At 40.6% G+C, this 19,861-nt stretch overlaps 1 protein-coding gene across 1 annotated transcript in view; it reads left to right on the top strand.

Moving 5' to 3' along the window:
- Positions 1 to 7,538: 7,538 nt before the first annotated feature.
- CFAP54 (cilia and flagella associated protein 54) overlaps positions 7,539 to 19,861 on the top strand; it is a gene marked incomplete at both ends in the record, with an annotated part of 248,988 nt that continues 236,665 nt past the window's right edge. Inside the window, 4 exon segments of the mRNA XM_079775504.1 lie at positions 7,539 to 7,588; positions 7,590 to 7,940; positions 15,517 to 15,622; positions 18,764 to 18,907. Of these exon segments, the coding sequence (XP_079631630.1) occupies positions 7,539 to 7,588; positions 7,590 to 7,940; positions 15,517 to 15,622; positions 18,764 to 18,907 (651 nt within the window).

Genomic DNA, 19,861 nt, shown 5'->3' with positions numbered 1-19,861 from the left:
CACAGACACACCCAGAAATCAGGATTTACTAGTTATCTAGGCATTCCTTAGCCCTGTCAGTGGACATATAAAATTAACCCTCAGAGCCCCTGCCTCACTTCTCTTTTCTCTCATTCTTGCTTCCTGGGAATTATACTACCAAACAAAGCACTAGCACTTAAGCTTTTGCCTCAAACCCTGTTATTTAGGGAACCCAGATAACCAGATATTTAGGTTAACACAGTAGCAGTGAGCTATAAAAAGTGCACCCTCAGGATGGGATTTTAGAGTTAAATCACCCACTGTCTAACAGCAATAGGGAGCCAATGGTGGTGGTAGGTAGAGTGGTAATAGCCCTTTGTATGCAGTGATTTCACCCATGGTTTAATTGTGGTAGGCATATTCCTCATTTCCACCTGAGACCTCAGGTGCAAATGACTTAAGGGTGGAATTGTCAAGGTAAGGGGAGATCAAATAGCTGTGGTGCTTAGTCAGTATGGGGGCAATATTAATTAAAGAGATTGTGATGTGGCTTCTTTTGAAGGCATTGGAAGTCTTGCCAATATATATACATATATACAGTCTTAGGGCAGTTAACTGACAATTTAAGTCATGCTCTGAGAGTCAGAGCAGCTTTATTGCAGCTCAGGGCAACTACAGGGAAGACTTGGCTGAAAATCAGGCCCCAGATCTGATTACATAGTAGAGATTCTAAGAAAAGAATGGGTCCCAGAAACTGGAAATGGAGATATTTAGGTAGACAAGCTTAATAATTTTGAGCTTCTAAATTCCTCTGAGCTCTCCAGGCGGGCAGAAATAGCCTCTAACCACTTGCCAAGAGCAACAGTCTCCGCTTGCCTGGGGGAACATACATTAACCTATCTAATCTGAAGCAGGTGCCTTTCAAGATGATTCCTGTTTTCCTCAAGATATGCCTCCGACATCTTTCATTAGCTCCTGGCTAAAAACCAAAGTCAGGTTTCAGCACAGCCTGAGCAGGAAAGTACAAGCTCTGCTTTGGGGAAAAAATAGCCCACATGCCAAAGGAATTGCAGGATCTGGCTAACAGGTATTCGCTGAAACTGGGGGAACATGTGTAGGAGGGTATGTTGTTCTGTTAGACCAGCAGGACAGAATTCAAAGTTGGATAGTGTGGAATTAATTAATATGGAGGTACCTACCGATGATCTAGGATTCCTAATAACTTGAGATGGCTTCTCTGATAATGTTCTACATCAAATGATGTAGAGATGGTAGAACTTCCATGGTATCGAATTGAAGAAAGGGTCAGAAGTCTCAGCGAGGTGGGAATGGTAGAAAGGATTTATTAGGTATGTGCTCAGAACCCACCACTTGGCTATGTTTCCTGGGATGGCCAGAGGGTATTTTCTTCACTGAGGATGTAGGAATGAAGCAATGAGATGAGCACTAGCACCTTTGGAGAAGTTGCATAGCTTCTGTTATCTGTACACCAGTGTTGATAGTAGAAGATTTTGTGATGAAGTTTAGCTTCATAACATTAGTGGGGAAGGTATAATTCCAGAACAGCAAAGGCCAGGTGGTAGCAGTTAACAAAGGCTACTAATGTAATTATCTTAAGGACAGCCAGGCCACAGTGACAACGAAAGTGCCTTTACCTACAGCAGGGGTGGGAGTCCTTTTTTCTGCCAAGGGCCACTTGGATATTTATAACATCATTCTGGGCCATATAAAATTATCAACTTAAAAGTTAGCCTGCTACATTTGGTCAAATATTTCATTAACTCACCTCTAATGCCTGGATAGGGCCAGACCAAAAGATTTTGCAGGCCTCATATGGCTCACGGGGCAGATGTTCCCCACCCTTGACTTACAGAGATGGATATCTGGTGGTAGCTAATGGATCATAGTATTAAAGGGGCAAGATGAAGATGTTGCTCCACGTATATAATAAGAAAACTCAAAATGTTACCCGTCCAAAGTCCATGTGCCCAACACTTTGTAAGACCAAAACTGAAAATGTCAGACTTGGGGGAGCAAAGTAAGATTTATTAATGGAGAAAACACCAACCAAGAAGATGGAAGACCTCATCCTCAAATCCATCTTAAGGAAGTACTGAGTTCAGGCTTCTTTTATGTCAAGGGAAGGGGAAATGGGCGGGATAAGAGGTGATTGATGCCAGCAGGCATCTGAGGAAGATTGTCCTAGTTGATGTAAGTCTGAGGACGAGGTTCCTGCAAATCTTTGGTAAACAATGCGTACTTTCCTTATCTCCTCGGGAGAGACACTATCTGGCAAGGGGCTGTTTTGCAAAACTCAAACCGAAAGCAAAATTCCTCTAAAGAGTAGCATGTCTATATGTAAGACTAAGCAGAAGCTATAGCCTGAAGGTCATGGAACTGGCAGGCCTGAACAAGATGGAGTCAGAGAGGCTAAGCATTTCACTCAGTTACAATGACATTGCAAGCAAACGTCTGATATCAGTTGCTGCAATGGAAAATTGTGGTTCTTCATTTGGTTCCAGATCTTAAGCAGTTCACAAACTCAGAACCTTCGATTGAAGGGGAGACAGTATTTAACAGACCTCTAACACCCAATCCCTCGTCTGTAGCATTAGAGCTGTTATGGGTAGAAGAGTCAAGTGGAAACCTTTGAAACTGTCCATACCAAAGTGTTAAATTAGAAGCAATACTGCATTCCAGAGGAATTGCGGAAATTTGTTCAAACATCAAAGACTTGAAAGATGCAGGGATATTACCATCTAGAGCTATGTACCATACCACTGGTGAGGATTTTAGGTTTTGAAAACTTATCTTCCCATCTGTCCTGGATAGTGTTACTGATCTCTTTGTCATAAATCCCGACTACAGACTCCCAGTGGTAACCTGTAATAAATTGATTTACCTATGCCATATCTTTATCTGTTCTGAGCCTGCTACTGATACTTACCAATATGGTGTTCACACAGTAAGTTATGCATTACAAATATCTTTCCCCGGTGTGTGTGTGGCTTGTTTTTCTACTTTTCTGGTGGTATCTTTCATTGTTCCAAAACTTTTTTTTAATCTATTCAAGTTGATTAGATTTTTTGTTTTTACTTTTGTAGCTTTTAGGAAAGCATTAATTCATGACCATAAATACATTCATACATTCTGTTAGAATTTCTGCTATTACTTTTATAGCCATTTCATACATATTACATAAAATATGTTATACTATACTAGAGGCCCGATGCACGAAGATTCGTGCAAGAATGGGCCTTCCTTCCCCTGGCTGCCGGCACCACCTTCGCTCCGGCCCAGAGCCGCCTTTCTGCCTTCCCACGGTGCCCAGAGACCCGGAGTGGCTGGGGCGGTGCAGAACGCCCCTGGCCTCAGTGCGTGTGTATGCAAACTAACCCACCATCTTTGTTGGGTTAATTTGCATACTCACTCCTGATTGGCTGGTGGGTGTCACGAAGATACAGTCAATTTGCATATTTTATTAGTGTAGCTATACAAATTTATATAAATTACATATTACTTCATGACTCTACATTTACTTTATTGATTATAATTTGTTTTCCTACTAATTCTGTCTCATTGTCTATCCGTGGTTTTAGTTGGCTACTTCTGTCTCATTTGTTGACTGTATATAACCCGGTGCATGAAATTCATGCACGGGTAGGGTCCCTAAGCCTGGCCGGTGATCAGGGCCAATCAGGTTCCCTGCCTCTCTGACTCTCTGCCTCCTCCTTCCCTTGCTCCCTCTGCACCTTGCTGACACTGCCACTAGTCGCCCATCATGTTCCGCACCACCCTCTGGTGGTCAGTGCATGTCATAATGAGCGATCGAACTCCTGGTCTCCTGGTCAAACTCCTGAAGGTGTACTTTGCATATTAGCCTTTTATATACATAGACTAGAGGCCCGGTGCACAAAATTCATGCACGGGGGGCGGGGGGTGTCCTTCAGCTCAGCCTGCACCCTCTCCAATCTGGGACCCCTCGAGGGATGTCTGACTGTCCTACTGGGATCGGGCCTAAACGGGCAGTTGGACATCCCTCTCACAATCCAGGACTGCTGGCTCCCAACTGCTCGCCTGCCTGCCTTCCTGATTGCCCCTAACCGCTTCTGCCTGTCAGCCTGTTTGCCCCTAACTGCCCTCCCGTGCAGGCCTGGTCACCCCTAACTGCCCTCCTCTGCAGGCCTGGTTCCCCGCAACTGCTCTCCCCTGCAGGCCTGGGTCTCCCCCAACTGCCCTTCCCTGCAGGCCCGGTCGCCCCCAACTTCCCTCCTCTGCCGGCCTGGTCACCCCTAACTGCCCTTCCCTGCAGGCTTTATCACCCCCAACTGCCCTCCCTTGCAGGCCTGGTCCCTCCCAACTGCCCTCCCCTGCTGGCCTGATTGCCCACAACTGCCCTCCCTTGCAGGCTTTGTCCCTCCCAAATGCCCTCCCCTGCTGGCCATCTTGTGGTGGCCATCTTGTGACCACATGGGGGCAGCCATCTTGTGTGTTGGAGTGATGGTCAATTTGCATATTATTCTTTTATTACATAGGATTGTGGTAATTTGTGCAACTGTGATCAGATATAACCTGCCTCGCTCCAATCCATCTAAATTACATAAAATACAGACTAGATCATGCTCTTCTCCGCTTAGGAACTTTTCATAGTCCCCAAGTAAATAATTACATTAGCAAACATTTCCATAGCACTTACCATGTGCCAGGCACTATTTTATGGGTTTTACATATATTAACCCTTTGCACTCGCTTGCTTTTTTCTCGATTCCTTTATTCTAATGCTAACTGTCATCACACTTGACATCCGAGTGCAAAAGATTAACTCATTTATTTCTAATCAAAGCAAAATTATGAGGTAAGTAGTATTATTATTTCACCCCCATTTTACAGATGAATAAACCAAGGCACAGTGAGGCTAAGTAACTTGGAAAAACTGAGGATTCAAACCATGTTTTCAGGCCCCTCAATTTGGGCTTTACCCTCTCTATTATACTGTTTTTCTAAGACTCCCCACTGAATACAGAACCAAGTTAAAATTTCGTAGCACGTCTTCCAACTACCTACTATATTTAATAATGTTTCTCTTTCTGTCTTATTTTCTGCCTTTGGATCTACTGCAGTTTGTGGTTTACCACACTAGACAGATTACTTATGTAATTTGCTGTTTATATTTATGACTGTATCTTACTCAGGCGTTTCTATCATTCAGGGATAACCTTCTAAATATTTTATCTTATATCTTTTCATTCACTCATTCCAACAAAGATTTGAGTCATCCTCTATGCCTGTTGTTAGGCTGGGGGGCTAGGTCATCACAGCAAATAGGCAAATCCCTGTTGCAAGGGTCTTTCTGTTAATGAGTGCCAATTACTGTCCAGGGCTAAAACATCACCTCTTCTACCATCCTCGGTTCTCTTTCCAGTTCCAAGCTCCAGGTTGAGACTCTCTTAGCATTTTCTAAACCTTCATCACAGCACATTTCACAGCATGTCATTTTTTTTAATTTTAATTTTTATTGACTTCAGAGAGGAAGGGAGAGGGAGAGAAATAGATAGAAACATCAATGATGAGAGAGAATCATTGATGGGCTACCTCCTGCACATCCCCCACTGAGGACTGAGCCCTCAACCTTCTATGGACCCTGACTGGGAATCCAACCATGACCTCCTGGCTCATAGATCGACGCTCAACAGTGAGCCACGCCGGCTGGGCTCATAACATATCTTTTTATCATGGTTAGTTGTGTGTCATCTGCTTCTTGTAGGGAATGGGTGGGTTCATTTATTCATTGTATGTCATCCTAAAATATGGTGGCTGGATAAAGGGATGGAGAAGTTAAAAAATAAAGTCTACATTAGATGGTGAGGTGGCAAGGGGAAGAACTTTGTGCTTTTAAAAATATACCATATATATATATATATGTACATATTTGGGACAGTCCAAATGATTAAAAGCTAAATTGGGAATAGAAAGAGTATTAACCTTATTATTTCTTTCTCTAATAGTTGCTTTAGATGACAAAGACTCTTGGATGGGCAAAAAAGAGCCCTGCAGCCTGCAAAGACACTAATTATAAGGAAGCAGCAATTTACATTATTTATAAGGAAGCTATTTACATTCCTTAGCCCCGTCAGACACAACAGTGGCAGAGCTCCATTCTTTCACTACAGTGAACACAATAAAGCAAAGTGACAAGGAAAGAGAAAAGATATTCTAATAGTTGCATCTCATTACAAGAAAGGTAACACCTCAAATATTTTTAAAAAAATGCTTCCAATATAATTTAAATGGAAGAAAATGAAACTCATTTTACCACGATGATGATTCAGAGTATAGCACCCATTGAAGTTATTCAGACAAGCTCCAAAATCTACTGAAGGTTAAGCATTGTTAACAGTATGTGCAAGGAGGAAAATGACTAAGATGCAATGTTTCATAATTCAAGTATTTGAAATTAATTAGTCACATTTCCTTTACCAGTGACTTTGAAATGTGCCTGCACTATGACTGAGGTTGTGAGAGCAGCCAGGTCATGGAGAAAAATCCTAACTTTATCTGTTTTATTTTCATTTTCTTTCCTCCTCTCTGATCACTTCCATTGAGTTTTATCTGGCAGTTTCACTTTCATCAATATAATAGCTAGTACTCAGTGGCAAATTACACCAGCCTTTTATCCTAACTGGACAAGTCTGTTATGTGAGAACAAGGATCAGAAGAGAAAGATTTACCAAGCTGATTGAAAAAAAGAGAGAGATTTAAAAATACTTTTTTTTGGTAAATGTCCCAAAGAGGAATATTTTTAGGGCTAAATTTTTAAAAGTCTGGCCACTAGTACACATTAATGTCCAATAGTTAAGATTGAGTAAAATGCACTTTAACTTAGAATATAGTGATAATTAGGATATGTTTGAAATACAAATGAGTCAATATAAAGTAGTCATAATTGTTAGGCACAGACATCACTCCCACAGTTATAGACCTCAAGAGACAAATGGAGGGAAGAGAATGAACCAGTTGCATGTACTTGATTTTTAAATGGCTTGTCACATATTTTTAAAATTTCAATTTGATTGATACACGTAGTGTTTTGGATATGGTCAATACAGCCTCTTCATTTTGAGCAGACTGGCATCAGAAGGCTTGGAAGTCAGAAGGCTAAGACCTGGTTGGTCCCTGGCTCTAGGGTTTACTCTGACTTTGGTCAAATGACTAAACCTCTGTAAACTTTGGTTTCGTCAACTGTGGAAGGGAGATACTAATAATATCTTAAGTTGTGAAGCTATTCTAATGACTAAGTCAGATAATGTTTCAAATGTTTAGAACAATGCCTAGTGCATATTAATGATGATAATCATCATTATTAAGCGGTCTAAATAAAAAAAAAAGGTATAGTTTGAATCTGTAAGTTTTGGCTCTCCTATTCGCGGGCTCTCTGTCCAGAACCTTCATCCTCCCCAAATATCCCCCGCCTCCCCGCCCCCCCAAACCTTCAGGGGTATCAATTGCTTTCTGGACCTGGCTCTTTCTTCCTCTGCCCTCCAGGGTCCACTGTGTTTCCCCGAAAGCGCGTTGGTTGGATGCCTGGTTGCCAGGACACCGTCGCCAGGCAACCGCGTCTGTACACTCCGGGGCAGCCGGGGTCTGGTGGCCATGGCGGCGCTCGGCCGTTCCTCGACCACCTCCTCCATCGTGTCTGTCATCTCCGGGTCTCAGCCAGGACTGCCGGTGCCCCTGCTCCCCCTCTCCGCCACAGTCTCCAAGTCGCCCCTGCAGTCGAAGGCGAGCTCCCAGGACTCGCTGCCCAGCTCCCCGTGCCGCGAGGACGCGTTGCCCCTCGCTGTGTTTTATGGGCCGCTGGACGCTAAAAACCCGCTCCTGGCCTCTCTGGAGAAGGAGATACAGGAGCTGCTAGGCTTTATGAAGAGAAAGAAAGCTTTGTCCACAACGGAGGAGAAGAAGCACGAGTTCGACCGGCGTGGGTGAGCGGAGGCGGGGCGCTGGCGGGACGGGGGAAGGGGCGGAGGGGACGGGGCGGGAGGAGTAGGCCGCTGGGGCGGGGGGAGGCAGGGATGCCAGGGAGGAGGCGGGTGGTCCCGGAGCTTGGACCGCCCGAGGTCCCTGGATATGTCAACAGAGTTTAAGAAGTGGAGATGAATCGCTTTTCCACCCTTAATTGTACCTTTGCTTCCTGCTTGGGTCCCTGTTTCTTATGCGTCGTTTCTGAGTGTCTCCTCAAGGCTACTCCGGACCAGTACCTTTTAGGCTCGCTCACGGGTTTTGCAAGTTTCCTTGCTGTGGGGACAGTTCTGTGTAGGGAGGAAAAGGAGTAACTTTGAGGTAGCTTCTGTGCTTGAAAAAGTTCCTGAGGCCATGAAGTATGTCATTCTGTGAACATGCGCTTTTAATTCCTTTTTATAGTCTTCTTAGGATCACAGTGACCTTTTTCTTGAGTTTGTGACTAATTGGGCACATCTGTTTGCCGTTTGGGGGTTTCTGTCACTATGTTATTATCTCAAACTGCAAAACTACCTGCTGTTAAGTTTCTTTTCTGTTTACGTTACTATCTTTTTCCTCCCAAAATAAGGTGCAAAGGGAACAGTTAGAAATCTAGACGTGTGGCAAAGAACACCGGAATAGTGAATCGTTTCAACTGATACTTGTATTTGTGCATTTAAAATGAAGAAATAGATTTAATTTATGTTTATTATTCTTTCATGCCTTTAAACTATTTATTGAGCACCTACTATATACATCAGGTACCATACGAGGAAAACATCAATTTAGCAAAATATATAAAAATTTGTACCCTCATGAAACACATTATTTTTGTGACTACAGATGGCTACTAAACACATATGTAAGGAAATTATTTCACAAGGAGATAGTGGTGGGGAGAAAATTAGAGCAGGTAGTGGGGATGGGGGGGATATGGGATGAGAGTTGCGATTTAAAATGGGGTGATAGGGAGGATGGTCAGGGAAGGTCAGGAAAAGTGGCCCTTGAGAAAGATGAGCAGATATGGTAGCAAATGATGAGTATTTCTGTAGAAAGGACTTGCCAAACAGGAAGACTGGCAAATGTGAAGGTCCCCGGATTAGATTGTCTGTGGGAAGAACTGGTTTCTGGCAGGAGCGAGGGAAATCATGAGTTTAGTATTTAGATATATTCAGATTGAGATGTAATTCAACATTCAGGCAGAGCCATTATGTAGGTACTTGAACATTTGGATCTGCAGGTTAGAGAAGATATACATTTGAGATTTGTCAGCATATGGATGATATTTAAATGGTGGTACTTGATGGAATAGTTGAGGGAGGGAGTGGATGGAGAAGAGGAGAGTCCAAGGACTGAGCCCTGGGATGCTTGAACATTGGCCATGGTGGGAGGGGAGGATAAAAAAAGGCGAGCTCCCAGGACTCGCTGCCCAGCTTCCCCTGACAGAGATTTAAAAGAGTAGCCAAGGAAGTCGGAGAAAATCAGTAAGTGTGTGGTGTATTGGAAGCCAGGTAAAGAGAGTGTCCCAATGCCCTAACCGGTTTGGCTCAGTGGATAGAGTGTCGGGATAGAGCATCGCATCAGCCTGCGGACTGAAGGGTCCCAGGTTCCATTCCAGTCAAGGGCATGTACCTTGGTTTGTGGGCACATCCCCAGTAGGGGGTGTTGCAGGAGGCAGCTGATGGATGTTTCCCTCTCATCGATGTTTCTAACTCTCTATCCTTCTCCCTTCCTCTCTGTAAAAAACATCAATAAAACATATTAAAAAAAAGAAAAAAGAGAAAAAGAAAGCATCCCAAGGAGGAAGGGATGATTGATCAACTGTGGCAAATCCCGATGATGGGCCAAGTAATATGAGAACCAAGAATCAACCAAGGAGAGCACATTACACACCTAAGCTATATGTATTTGTATTTAAAATATTTCCGTGTTTGTGCCTTAGCTAGCACTTTATCTTTCCATCTCCACTGCCAAAATTCCAGTTCAAACCACTACCATCTTGGATTTTCCCTGAAGCTACTCGATGCTCAGACATATCCTTCACATAGCAGTCAGGGCGACCTTTATGAATAAATCACTCACTCCCCTATTTAAAGACTTCCTATTGCCTTCCCTTGCTTTTTAGAATAAAATTGAGACTTCTTCTGATACCCCCAGAATTTGAGGATTTGGCCTTGCCTGCCTCTCTCATCTCAGCTCATCCTCACTTGTCTCTCGGCTCTCCAGGGAAACAGATCCTACTCTTTCTCACCCTGGGGAGTTAGTATTTGCTGCCGCCTTTGTCTGAAATATTCTTGAATTAGCTTTTCAAATAGTTGGTTCCTTCTCTTCCTTTAGGTCTTAGCTCAGTTGTTACCTCCTTAGAGTGGCCTTTCATACCTAATTCAGGTTTGTCCATCAATTTACATTTTTTATTTATTTGTTTTGTTGTGGGCTGTCTGTCTCCACCATTAGAATGTAAGCTCCCTGTGACTTTTGAGTGATGTGTCTCTTTTTCATTGCTCTATCTCCAGCACCTACCCTGGTGATTGGGACATAGTAAACATTCAATGCATATTTGGTATTGAAAGAATTCAAGGGTTATTATCCTTGCATTTCAATAATCGTTAGTGTTATATATGGGAAAGTAGACCTGGATCGATCAGTAAGTACAGGACCTGCCCCATCTTAAACAGACTATTAGAGGGTCACAAATGTTAAGGATTGACATGGACCTTAGCAATCTAACCTCTCCTACAATTTAGGTATTTATTTTTTCATACAACAATTTTAGTTGAGTGTCTATTATGATCCAGGCACTGCCCTAGTTGTGAGGTGTACAGTGGTGAACAAAATAGATATGGGAATCTGTGCTCATGGAGCTTGTAGTCTGGAGAGGGATATAGGCTTCCAATGAGTCATTAAGTCAACACAGAAACAACAAGTGCAACGCAGGGAGAAGTTACCGAGCACTTACATGTGCCAGGCGTTGTACGAGGTGCTGGGGATACAGCAGTGAACCAGACAAAAATCCTCGCCCTCTTGGTGCTTATATTCTAGAGGAGGAAATAGATAATAAACATATTAAACAAGTCTTGTTTTATGGTGACCTAGAAAGTGATACATGGCTAAGGAGAAAAATGAAAGAGAGGAAGGGTTACGGGATGGGAGACAGGAGGTTGTCATTTTCAATAAGGTGGTCAGAATAGAGGCTTGAGCAGAGGCTTAAAAAGAACACAGCAGGGGCATTTCAAATGAATGGTGAGGGCAGTGACATTACGCTGAGATTAGAAGGATGGCTGGCAGTTGACCAGGCAAGGAGAGAGGATAAATAGAGAGAACCAGCATGTGGGAAGATCTTGGCAGGAGAGAGTCAGGGACTTTGGAGGGATGGACAGAAGCCCATTGAGCATAGCTTGCTGAGTGTGGGTGCAGTGGCATGAGGTGAGATTAGAGGAGTAGATAGGGCTCTGGAAGGTTTTAGAGGCCATTTATAGAGTTTGTGTTTATTCCGAATGCAGTGAGAAACCATTGGATAGTTTTTGGCAAGGTATTAACCTCATGTGATTTTGTTTTAAAATATTATTTTGGTGATCTTGTTCAAATGGAGCAAGAATGACAAGGTGGAGACCAGTTAGGAATACAGGAGGTAGGATTTGCTTTTCTAAAATATTTGACAGATGGTTATTTTTTACAATCAACATTTGTTTTCTTTTGTAACTCTGAGACCTCCCATAGCATAAAAATTCATAGTCTTCAAAATGTAGAATTTGATCAGTCCAACAATGTCATTAGATTTAGAGTCTGATAAATTTTTAAAAGGTATGCTTTTGTTATAAACACATAAGATTTAGATATTTGGTGTATATAATTGTGAATTTCTATTTTAGAAAATTCTAAATATTCAACAGCAGCTATAATCAATCAGCAATCCAAACTATATTAACATTCTTTTCTTAAATGATTTATATTATATAGTTTGTGCTATATTTTCCATGTTTAATCATTATATAAGCCATTCCCAATGAGCAGTCTTAACTTGATCTTAGGGTTCAATTAAAAAGAAAAGAAAAGAAAAGAAAGTTCTTTCATTATATAACCTTGATTGAATTAACAAAGCTGGTATTTTTCTTTTATGAGTAACAAACCTAGTCATCATTATGTCACCCATAAGGTTTGGAAGAATTAACTCTTTCATCTACATAATTTATGGGTTGGAGGGATTGAGCAAAAAAGAAAAAGAGAGAATCATGGACGTGCACAGCAGTGGGGTGATTGCGGTCAGGTGGGGGTGGGTGGGTGGAGGTGAAAGGGCAGAGAGGGGATAAATGGTAATGAGAAAAATAAAATAAAATAAAAATTTAAAAAGAATTCTAGCAAGATGGTGACTTTTTTGGATTCATTATATTTATTCTAATACTGTAGCATTTCATGAAGCATCAAATGAAACAGAAAAAGGTAAAACAAACAAAAACCCAAAAAGCTTCTACCTTTTTAAACTTCTGTGGGCTGTATTTGCCACACTATTTATTTGGCATTGTTATTTAGTACTTGTTTCATGTGTATATTTTTTAACCACTAATATTATTACTCAGACCACGAAGGCAGGGCTACCCTGGCCCCCTACTTCCCTTGTCACTCAATCGATATCATTTAATTACCTTAATGAATTAATTGACATTTCTGTTTAGATTGTATTATTAATATCCCAACATGTATATCAAAGTGCTAGAACCATTTTCAGTCCTTGACTTTAGATTCCTGTCTGTATTAGTTATTTTGGGCTGCCATACAAATACTATACATTGTCTGTCTTAAAATCAGAACTGTATTTTCTCACAGTTCTGGAGGCTAGATATTCGAGATCAAGGTTTAGAAGGGTCAGTTTCTGGTGAGAGCTCTTTTTCTGGCTTACAGATACCCACTTTGTCCTCATATAGCCTTTTCTCTGAGGAAGTACAGAGAGAAGGAAGAGGTAGGAAGGGAGAGAAAGAGGAAGGCAGGGAAAGAGGGGGAAGAAGAGAAAAAGAACTAGAGTAAGCTCAAGTGCTCTCTGGTGTCTCTTCTTAAAGAGCATTAATCCATAACACCGTCCTTATCTGGAAATGTATGATAGGATTGGACAACTGTCAAGGGAAATTTGGATTTTTCCTAGAGGCATTTATAATGTCTGAGAGAGTGGGAAGGAGTAAATGTTAACTCAGTGAATGAACAAAATAAGCAATGATTTGCTACTCCTTGAAACTTTGATTAGAAACTATGTTGAGAATACTGTATGCTTTGTTTTTGTTTTACTTGGTGGAATGAATCATCACCCTAAATGGACTGACTAGGTGTTTGAATCCTTAGACTGTTTATAAAAAAGAATAAAATAAAAGCAAAGAATGTTTTTTTTTCTATTCATTCAGCCATTAATTCATTGTTTCAACAAATATTTATTGTGTACCTACATATACTTTATTCACTACTGTTGGAGCTTGACAATGAATAATAAAGTTGAGGTCCTTGCTCTCAAGGAGTTTATATTCCAGAGGATTGGAAGGCTCAGTTAAATATGTATTAGTTAAGAGCATGAATACACTAAGCCTCAGTTTCATAAACTGTATATTTGGGATATTAATATTACCCATCTTAGGGTTGTTGTGAAAATGAAATGAAAAAAAAAAAAGCATGTTAGCAAAAGATCCAGAATAGCTAACATAATGTTGAAAACAAAGTTGGAGGACTGACAATTGCTGGCTTTAATCAAGACTTACTATAAAGCTACATTAATTGAGTGTGGTGTTGCTAAAAGTGGACAAGTAAATCAAAGGATCAGAGCAGAGAGCCCAGACATAAGCACACATAAATATAGTCAACCGATCTTTGAGAAAGGAGCAAAGGCAATGCAATGGAGTAGAGATACTCACTTCAACAAATGGTACTAGAACAACTGGATATCCACCTGTAAAAAAAAAAATGAATCTAGACAGAGACCTTATACTCTTCCCAGAAATGAACTCAAAGTGGCATGATCCATGAAAGAAAGAATTCATAAGCTGGACTTCATTAAAATTAAAAATTTATGCTTTGTGAAAGTCACTGTCAAGAGAATAAAAACCAAGCCTCAGATTGGGAGAAAAATTTGCAAAAGATATATCTGATAAAGGACTATTATCAAACTATACTAGTACAAAGAACTTTTAATACTCAATAGTAAGAAAAAACAACCTGATTAAAAGAGTGGGCCAAAGACCTTAACAGACCAGAGAATCTCTATACCTTCTGCTCAGACCAGAGAAGATATACAAATGGCAAGTAAATCTAAAGAAAGATGCTTCACATTATATATCATCTGGGAGATGCAAATTAAAATAACAATGATACACCACTACACATTTATTAGAATGGCCACAATCTGGAACACTGACAACAACAAATACTGTTGAGGAAACAGGATCTCTCATTGCTGGTGAGTACAGCCACTTTGGAAGATACTTTGGTGTTTTTTTTTTTTTTTTTTACAAAATTAAATATATTCTGGTAAACTGTTCTCTTTGGTATTTGCTGGAAGGAGTTGAAAACTTATGTTCATATATAAGTCTGTACATGGATGTTTATAGCAGCTTTATTCAAATGGACAAACTTGGGAGTAAATCAGATGTCTGTCAGTAAGTGAAAGGATAAGTAAACTGTGGTACATCCAGACAATGGAATATTATTCAGTGCTAAAAGGAAATGTGCTATCACACCGTGAAAAAACATGGGGAATCTTAAATGCACATTATTTAGTGGAAGAAGCCAGTCTGAAAAGGCTATAAACTGTATGATTTCAACTTTATGACAGTATGAAAAAGGCAAAACTATGGAGAGTATAAAAAGATGAATGGTTACCTGGGGTTGAGGGTAGGGAGGAATGAATATGCAGAGCACAGAGGATTTTTAGGGCAGTGAATAGTAATATCATATGTTTGTCAAAATGCATAGAACGTACAACACCAAGAGTAAACCCGAATGTAAGCTCTGGACGCGGGGCGATAATGATGTGTCAATGTAGGTTCATCAATTGTAACTACTGTACCACTCTGGTGGGGGTTGTGGATAATGGGGGAGGCTGTGCATATGTGTGGGGGCAGGAGGTATATAGGGAATCTCTATACCTTCTGCTCAATTTTTCTGTGAACCTAAAAATATCTATTTTATAAAAATGCATGTAAGGAGTTCCCATCAGTGCTTTACACAAAAGCAATAATTTTAGCTATAATTATAATCTATATATATATATATATATATAAAAGGCTAATATGCAAAGTATCTCCTCAGGAGTTTGACCGACCCGGAGTTCAGTCACTTGCTATGACGCGCACTGACCACCAGGGGGCAGCATGGAATGAAGGAAGGCTCTGGCCAGCAGCTGGCAGCTGCTAGGGACCCTATCCATGCACGAATTTTGTGCACTGGGCCTCTAGTTTATTAATAATTAGACATCAACAAAAAGTCACATTGGAAAGACTTAGCACCAGATAAGGTTTTAAGGATTGCTTGCTAATTAATTGAGCTTTCCTACTGTAATGATATAATTTTATTTTATGATTTTTACAGTGCCATCTCTTTGTTTAATATCTGGACCAAATATGCACCCCGGCTGCCCGCTGTCTATTACGATGAAAAGCTTCTGAAGGTGGGAGATAGCCTCTGTGAAATGAAAGTAAGTGCCTCGGGAGTAAAATGAGCCTAAATGATACTCATTTGGCTAATTCTATTATATTTGGTTGATACCATTCCTATTTTACATGATTTGATTACTGTGGCTGTTTAGAAAAAAATAAATGAATTCATAAAATTTTAATGAGGCACAGTAACCAAAAAAGTGTTTGTTTTTTAATTTTGTAGTTGAGATTTTTCAGAGGTGAGACATTCGTGAACAGAAAGACAGCTGCCTGGGGATGGCTAGGAGCATAGGCCCTGGCTAACAGAGGGTGTGGTAGGCGCCCAACAGGAAATGCTGAGTCATCATGTTCCTTCAGTATACAAAGGAGCCCAGACACCACTTCCTGTTATTTTTCACATGGTTGGCCTTACCCAGCAGACAACTCTCATGGCTTCTGGCCTTGTTGTTGTGTTGCCTGTGTCCCAGCGGCTGTTTTTTTTTAAAATATATTTTTATTGATTTTTTACGGAGAGGAAGGGAAAGGGATAGAGCAGTGATGGCGAGCCTATGACATGCGTGTCAGCACTGACACGCGTAGCCATTTCTGATGACACGCGGCTGCTGAGGCGGCCGCATGCCGAGAATGAAACATTTGCTGCTCCTGAGGATGAAACATTTGAGAAATAATGTTTTTTCCTCAAAGTGACACACTACCCGAGTTATGCTCAGTTTTTTGGCGAAGTTTGACACACCAAGCTCAAAAGGTTGCCCATCACTGGGATAGAGAGTCAGAAACATCGATGAGAGAGAAACATCGATCAGCTGCCTCCTGCACACTCCCTACTGGGTATGTGCCCGCAACCAAGGTACGTGCCCTTGACCAGAATCGAACCTGGGACCCTTAAGTCCACAGGCCAATGCTCTATCCACTGAGCCAAACTGGTCAGGGCCCAGTGGCTGTTTTAATGACTTTCAATTCCTTGTTAATGTTCTGCTGAATGTAAATATAGCAGTCATTCCATACATGCCCTGTTTCTTGCTCAGTATTGTATTCCAAATGGAGTTTGCCCCTATTTCTGGTTTCATATCAATGCCCAGGTCTTAGATTGCTGTGGACTCATGGACTTGCTAAGACCACACACACCATCGCTGTCTTTTCAGTGAATGATAATATAAGTTTTCCCTACAGTTCTGGCATAGGCACCAATTACTCCAAGTTAAATATGAGTTTTTGTCTCATCTAGGATCCTTGGACCAAGATTTATTTTATCCAAAATGACTTAAGGCCAGACATTGCCCGTATATAGTGTCTTCTCAATCTTTAGTTTCTCAGCGTCATTTTCTTCCTACATTTCTATTTTCTGGACTTGAATCCTTTGGCTTAGGAGGGAAGTTTATCAAATAGAGGATAAGGTAAAAAGGAACTTTCATAATGAAGAACTAAGATCTATTTTCTGCTGTCAAAATGAGAGAATCACCTTAGCTCCAGGCAACTGGACCATGGTTCTTAGAAACTTGAAAATAAATACAGTTTGGAAAACTATAGGAAAATAAAATGATGAGTTCCAACTTGTAAGCTATATTTATGTGAAGTGGAATAACAGTTTTGACAAGAATTAGAAGAGTGTTCCCTTTCCATTTTTTATGCTTCTCCTCAATAGAAGGAGCTGGTAATACACAGCACAGTTTGGGATTGTTTGAGGAATATCCAGGTGGGTGGAGAGGATATTGGTGGAGGGAGGAGGAAGGAGCATGTTAGAAGTTGATAAAGCAAGTGGATGATGGGTAGTGACTAAGAGTCAGAATATTTCAGATAGAGAGGTATAGATAGGATATTTTAAAATTTGCTTGAAGGAACAAAGAAAATGTTTTAAATACTTTTCACTGATGGGAAAGTGGGCTGATAAAGAAGATATTTGTAATCCTGAAAATGAACTTGACTTGTTACTTTGGTTCTAGAATCTCTTTATTTTAGTTGCAGTAAAGATCATTTTGTTGGAATACTCTTGTTTGGAACCTAGATTCAAATTCATTATAGGAATCAAGTTAGAACAGAAAAGAACCAGAATTAATTAGTGACCAGTAACAAACAAGTCAATAGAAATAGAAACAAAACAGCATTTGATTGTGGATGCCTCCCAAGGGGCTAGGTAACTTGAAAGGCAGTTGTTTGTCCTGGACACACAGTTACAGGGGAGGAAGCTGAGTAAGGGTTGCAAAAGACACATATTTCAGAGCCCTACTCACACCCACTGTTCTGAAACTCTCCAGATCAACTGTGCCTTGTGGGCTACAGAAATGATGCATATGACTTTATAATGGGAATATAAGCATGACTTAGAAATAACAGAATCATAACTAACAATAACTCAGACTTTTTTGGCTTGTCCTGATGCAGCTTCAGAGACTGTTGACAGATCAAAGCGAGACTGAGCCAGCTCATGTGTGTTTTTCTCTCCTTCCTCTCTTTCCCCTCCCTTTGTCTTTCTCTCACCTTCCCTTCCTCTCCCCTTCTCCCTCCCCTCCTTCCTTTTCCATTTTCTTCCTGCTCTTTATCTCCCCTCCCTCCCTCCCTCCCTCCCTCCCTCCCTCCCTCCCTCCCTCCCTCCCTCCCTCCCTCCCTCCCTCCCTCCTTCCTTCCTTCCTTCCTTCCTTCCTTCCTTCCTTCCTTCCTTCCTTCCTTCCTTCCTTCTCTGTCTCTCTTCCTCATTCCCTTTTTTTCCCCTCATCCTCTTTCTCTTTCTCTCCCTTCCCCCCACCCCTATCTTTTTATTTCCTTCTTTCTTTGGAGCTGGGGGGGGGGGAGGTATCAGGGAAGCAAGGCTAATAACACAACTCATTTCCTTCTCTGACTGAGTAGGTGGATTACCATCATGGTGATATTGAATTTGGGGATATTCTTATCTTTAAGGTTACGATGGTCTTATCTCACAATAGGAGATTTAAATGAAATAATGCACATGAATTGCCTAACACAGTATCTATCACATAATATGTGTTTGGAAATGATAATGGTAGTAATAGTGTAATGGTGGTAGTAATAGTGGTAATAATCAAGATTGATATTATTTACAATAATATAAATAGTACCTAATATTAATAATTTAATAATTACTTAATGGACTTTTAATATTTATAAAACATTTAATAAGAAAAATGATATTTTGAAATTTTCATCAAGTGTTCTTTTTATTTTAGGAGTATAAATTGGCCCTTTTACAGTGCTATGGAAGATATCTTCAGCAGTTCAGTATCAGCTTTGATGAGAGTATATCAGATATACAACAATTCAAAACTGTCTTTTTTCCAAATGGCGTTGAAGACCAAACTGCTGCAAATACAGTAAGATGAAAGCAGCTAAAATAGCTACAAGTTATGATTAGCTATGCAATATATCCTTTTGTTGACAGCTTCTAAATGTCTTTCCTGTGTTTAGCATAGCATTTACTTGTGTGCTACAAGTTGCTTAATAAATGTTTTTAGTGCTAGATAAGAACGGACACTTATTAGACCTTGCGAAGATGCTTTGGAGAGTGCATCACTATAATCACTCATTCATCCAGCAGACAGTTGTCATTATAATATTCATCCAGCAGACAGTTGTCATTATAATATTTTATAATATTATAAAATGAAAGTACCCTACAAACTAATATTTGTAGGGTACTTTCATTTTACAAACTTAAAACATCTGATCCTCACATTAACTGTGTGAGTTAGATACTATTATTATTTTTATTTTACAAAAGAGAAAAATAAAGCTAAGCACAGAGCCTAACTATTGGCTCTGGAGATTAAACACAGATCTTCTGATATAAAATTTTATGCTTTATTTCTGGCATAGCAGTATTACTGGTTGAAGAGTTACCATGTGCTAGGCTCTTCTATATGCAGTATATGAATTGTCATCTTTCAGCCTCATTATAGTCTCAAAAGGTGGGTACTATTATGCCTTTCTTACAGATGAGGAAACTGAGGCTTCTTAGAGACTAAGAAACCAGTCCACTTAAAGCAATGGACAGAGTTGGTGTTTGAACCCTAATCAGTTTGACTCCAAAGCTGTTATTCCAAACTTGATCTTTCAAGGCCTTGGAAACATGTGGTTTAATAAGCAGAAAATCTCAAAGTATGTTTGGCTATATCATAGGTGCATGAATGGAAATACAGGGCAATATAAGTTGGCACCCCACTGGGGAGAGTACTGAATGAAAAGCTTAGGACTTTGGACTTTTAAGGCCCCTCCTAGCCCTCTCTGGTCCAGCGCTCTCTCTCTCTCTCTCTCTCTCTCTCTCTCTC

This window comes from Cnephaeus nilssonii (genome assembly GCF_951640355.1).
Source record: "Cnephaeus nilssonii genome assembly, chromosome: 6".
Taxonomy (NCBI): Eukaryota; Metazoa; Chordata; class Mammalia; order Chiroptera; family Vespertilionidae; genus Cnephaeus; species Cnephaeus nilssonii.
The sequence above is the reverse complement of the archived record's forward strand: the minus strand, read 5'-3'. Positions and strand labels throughout refer to the sequence as shown.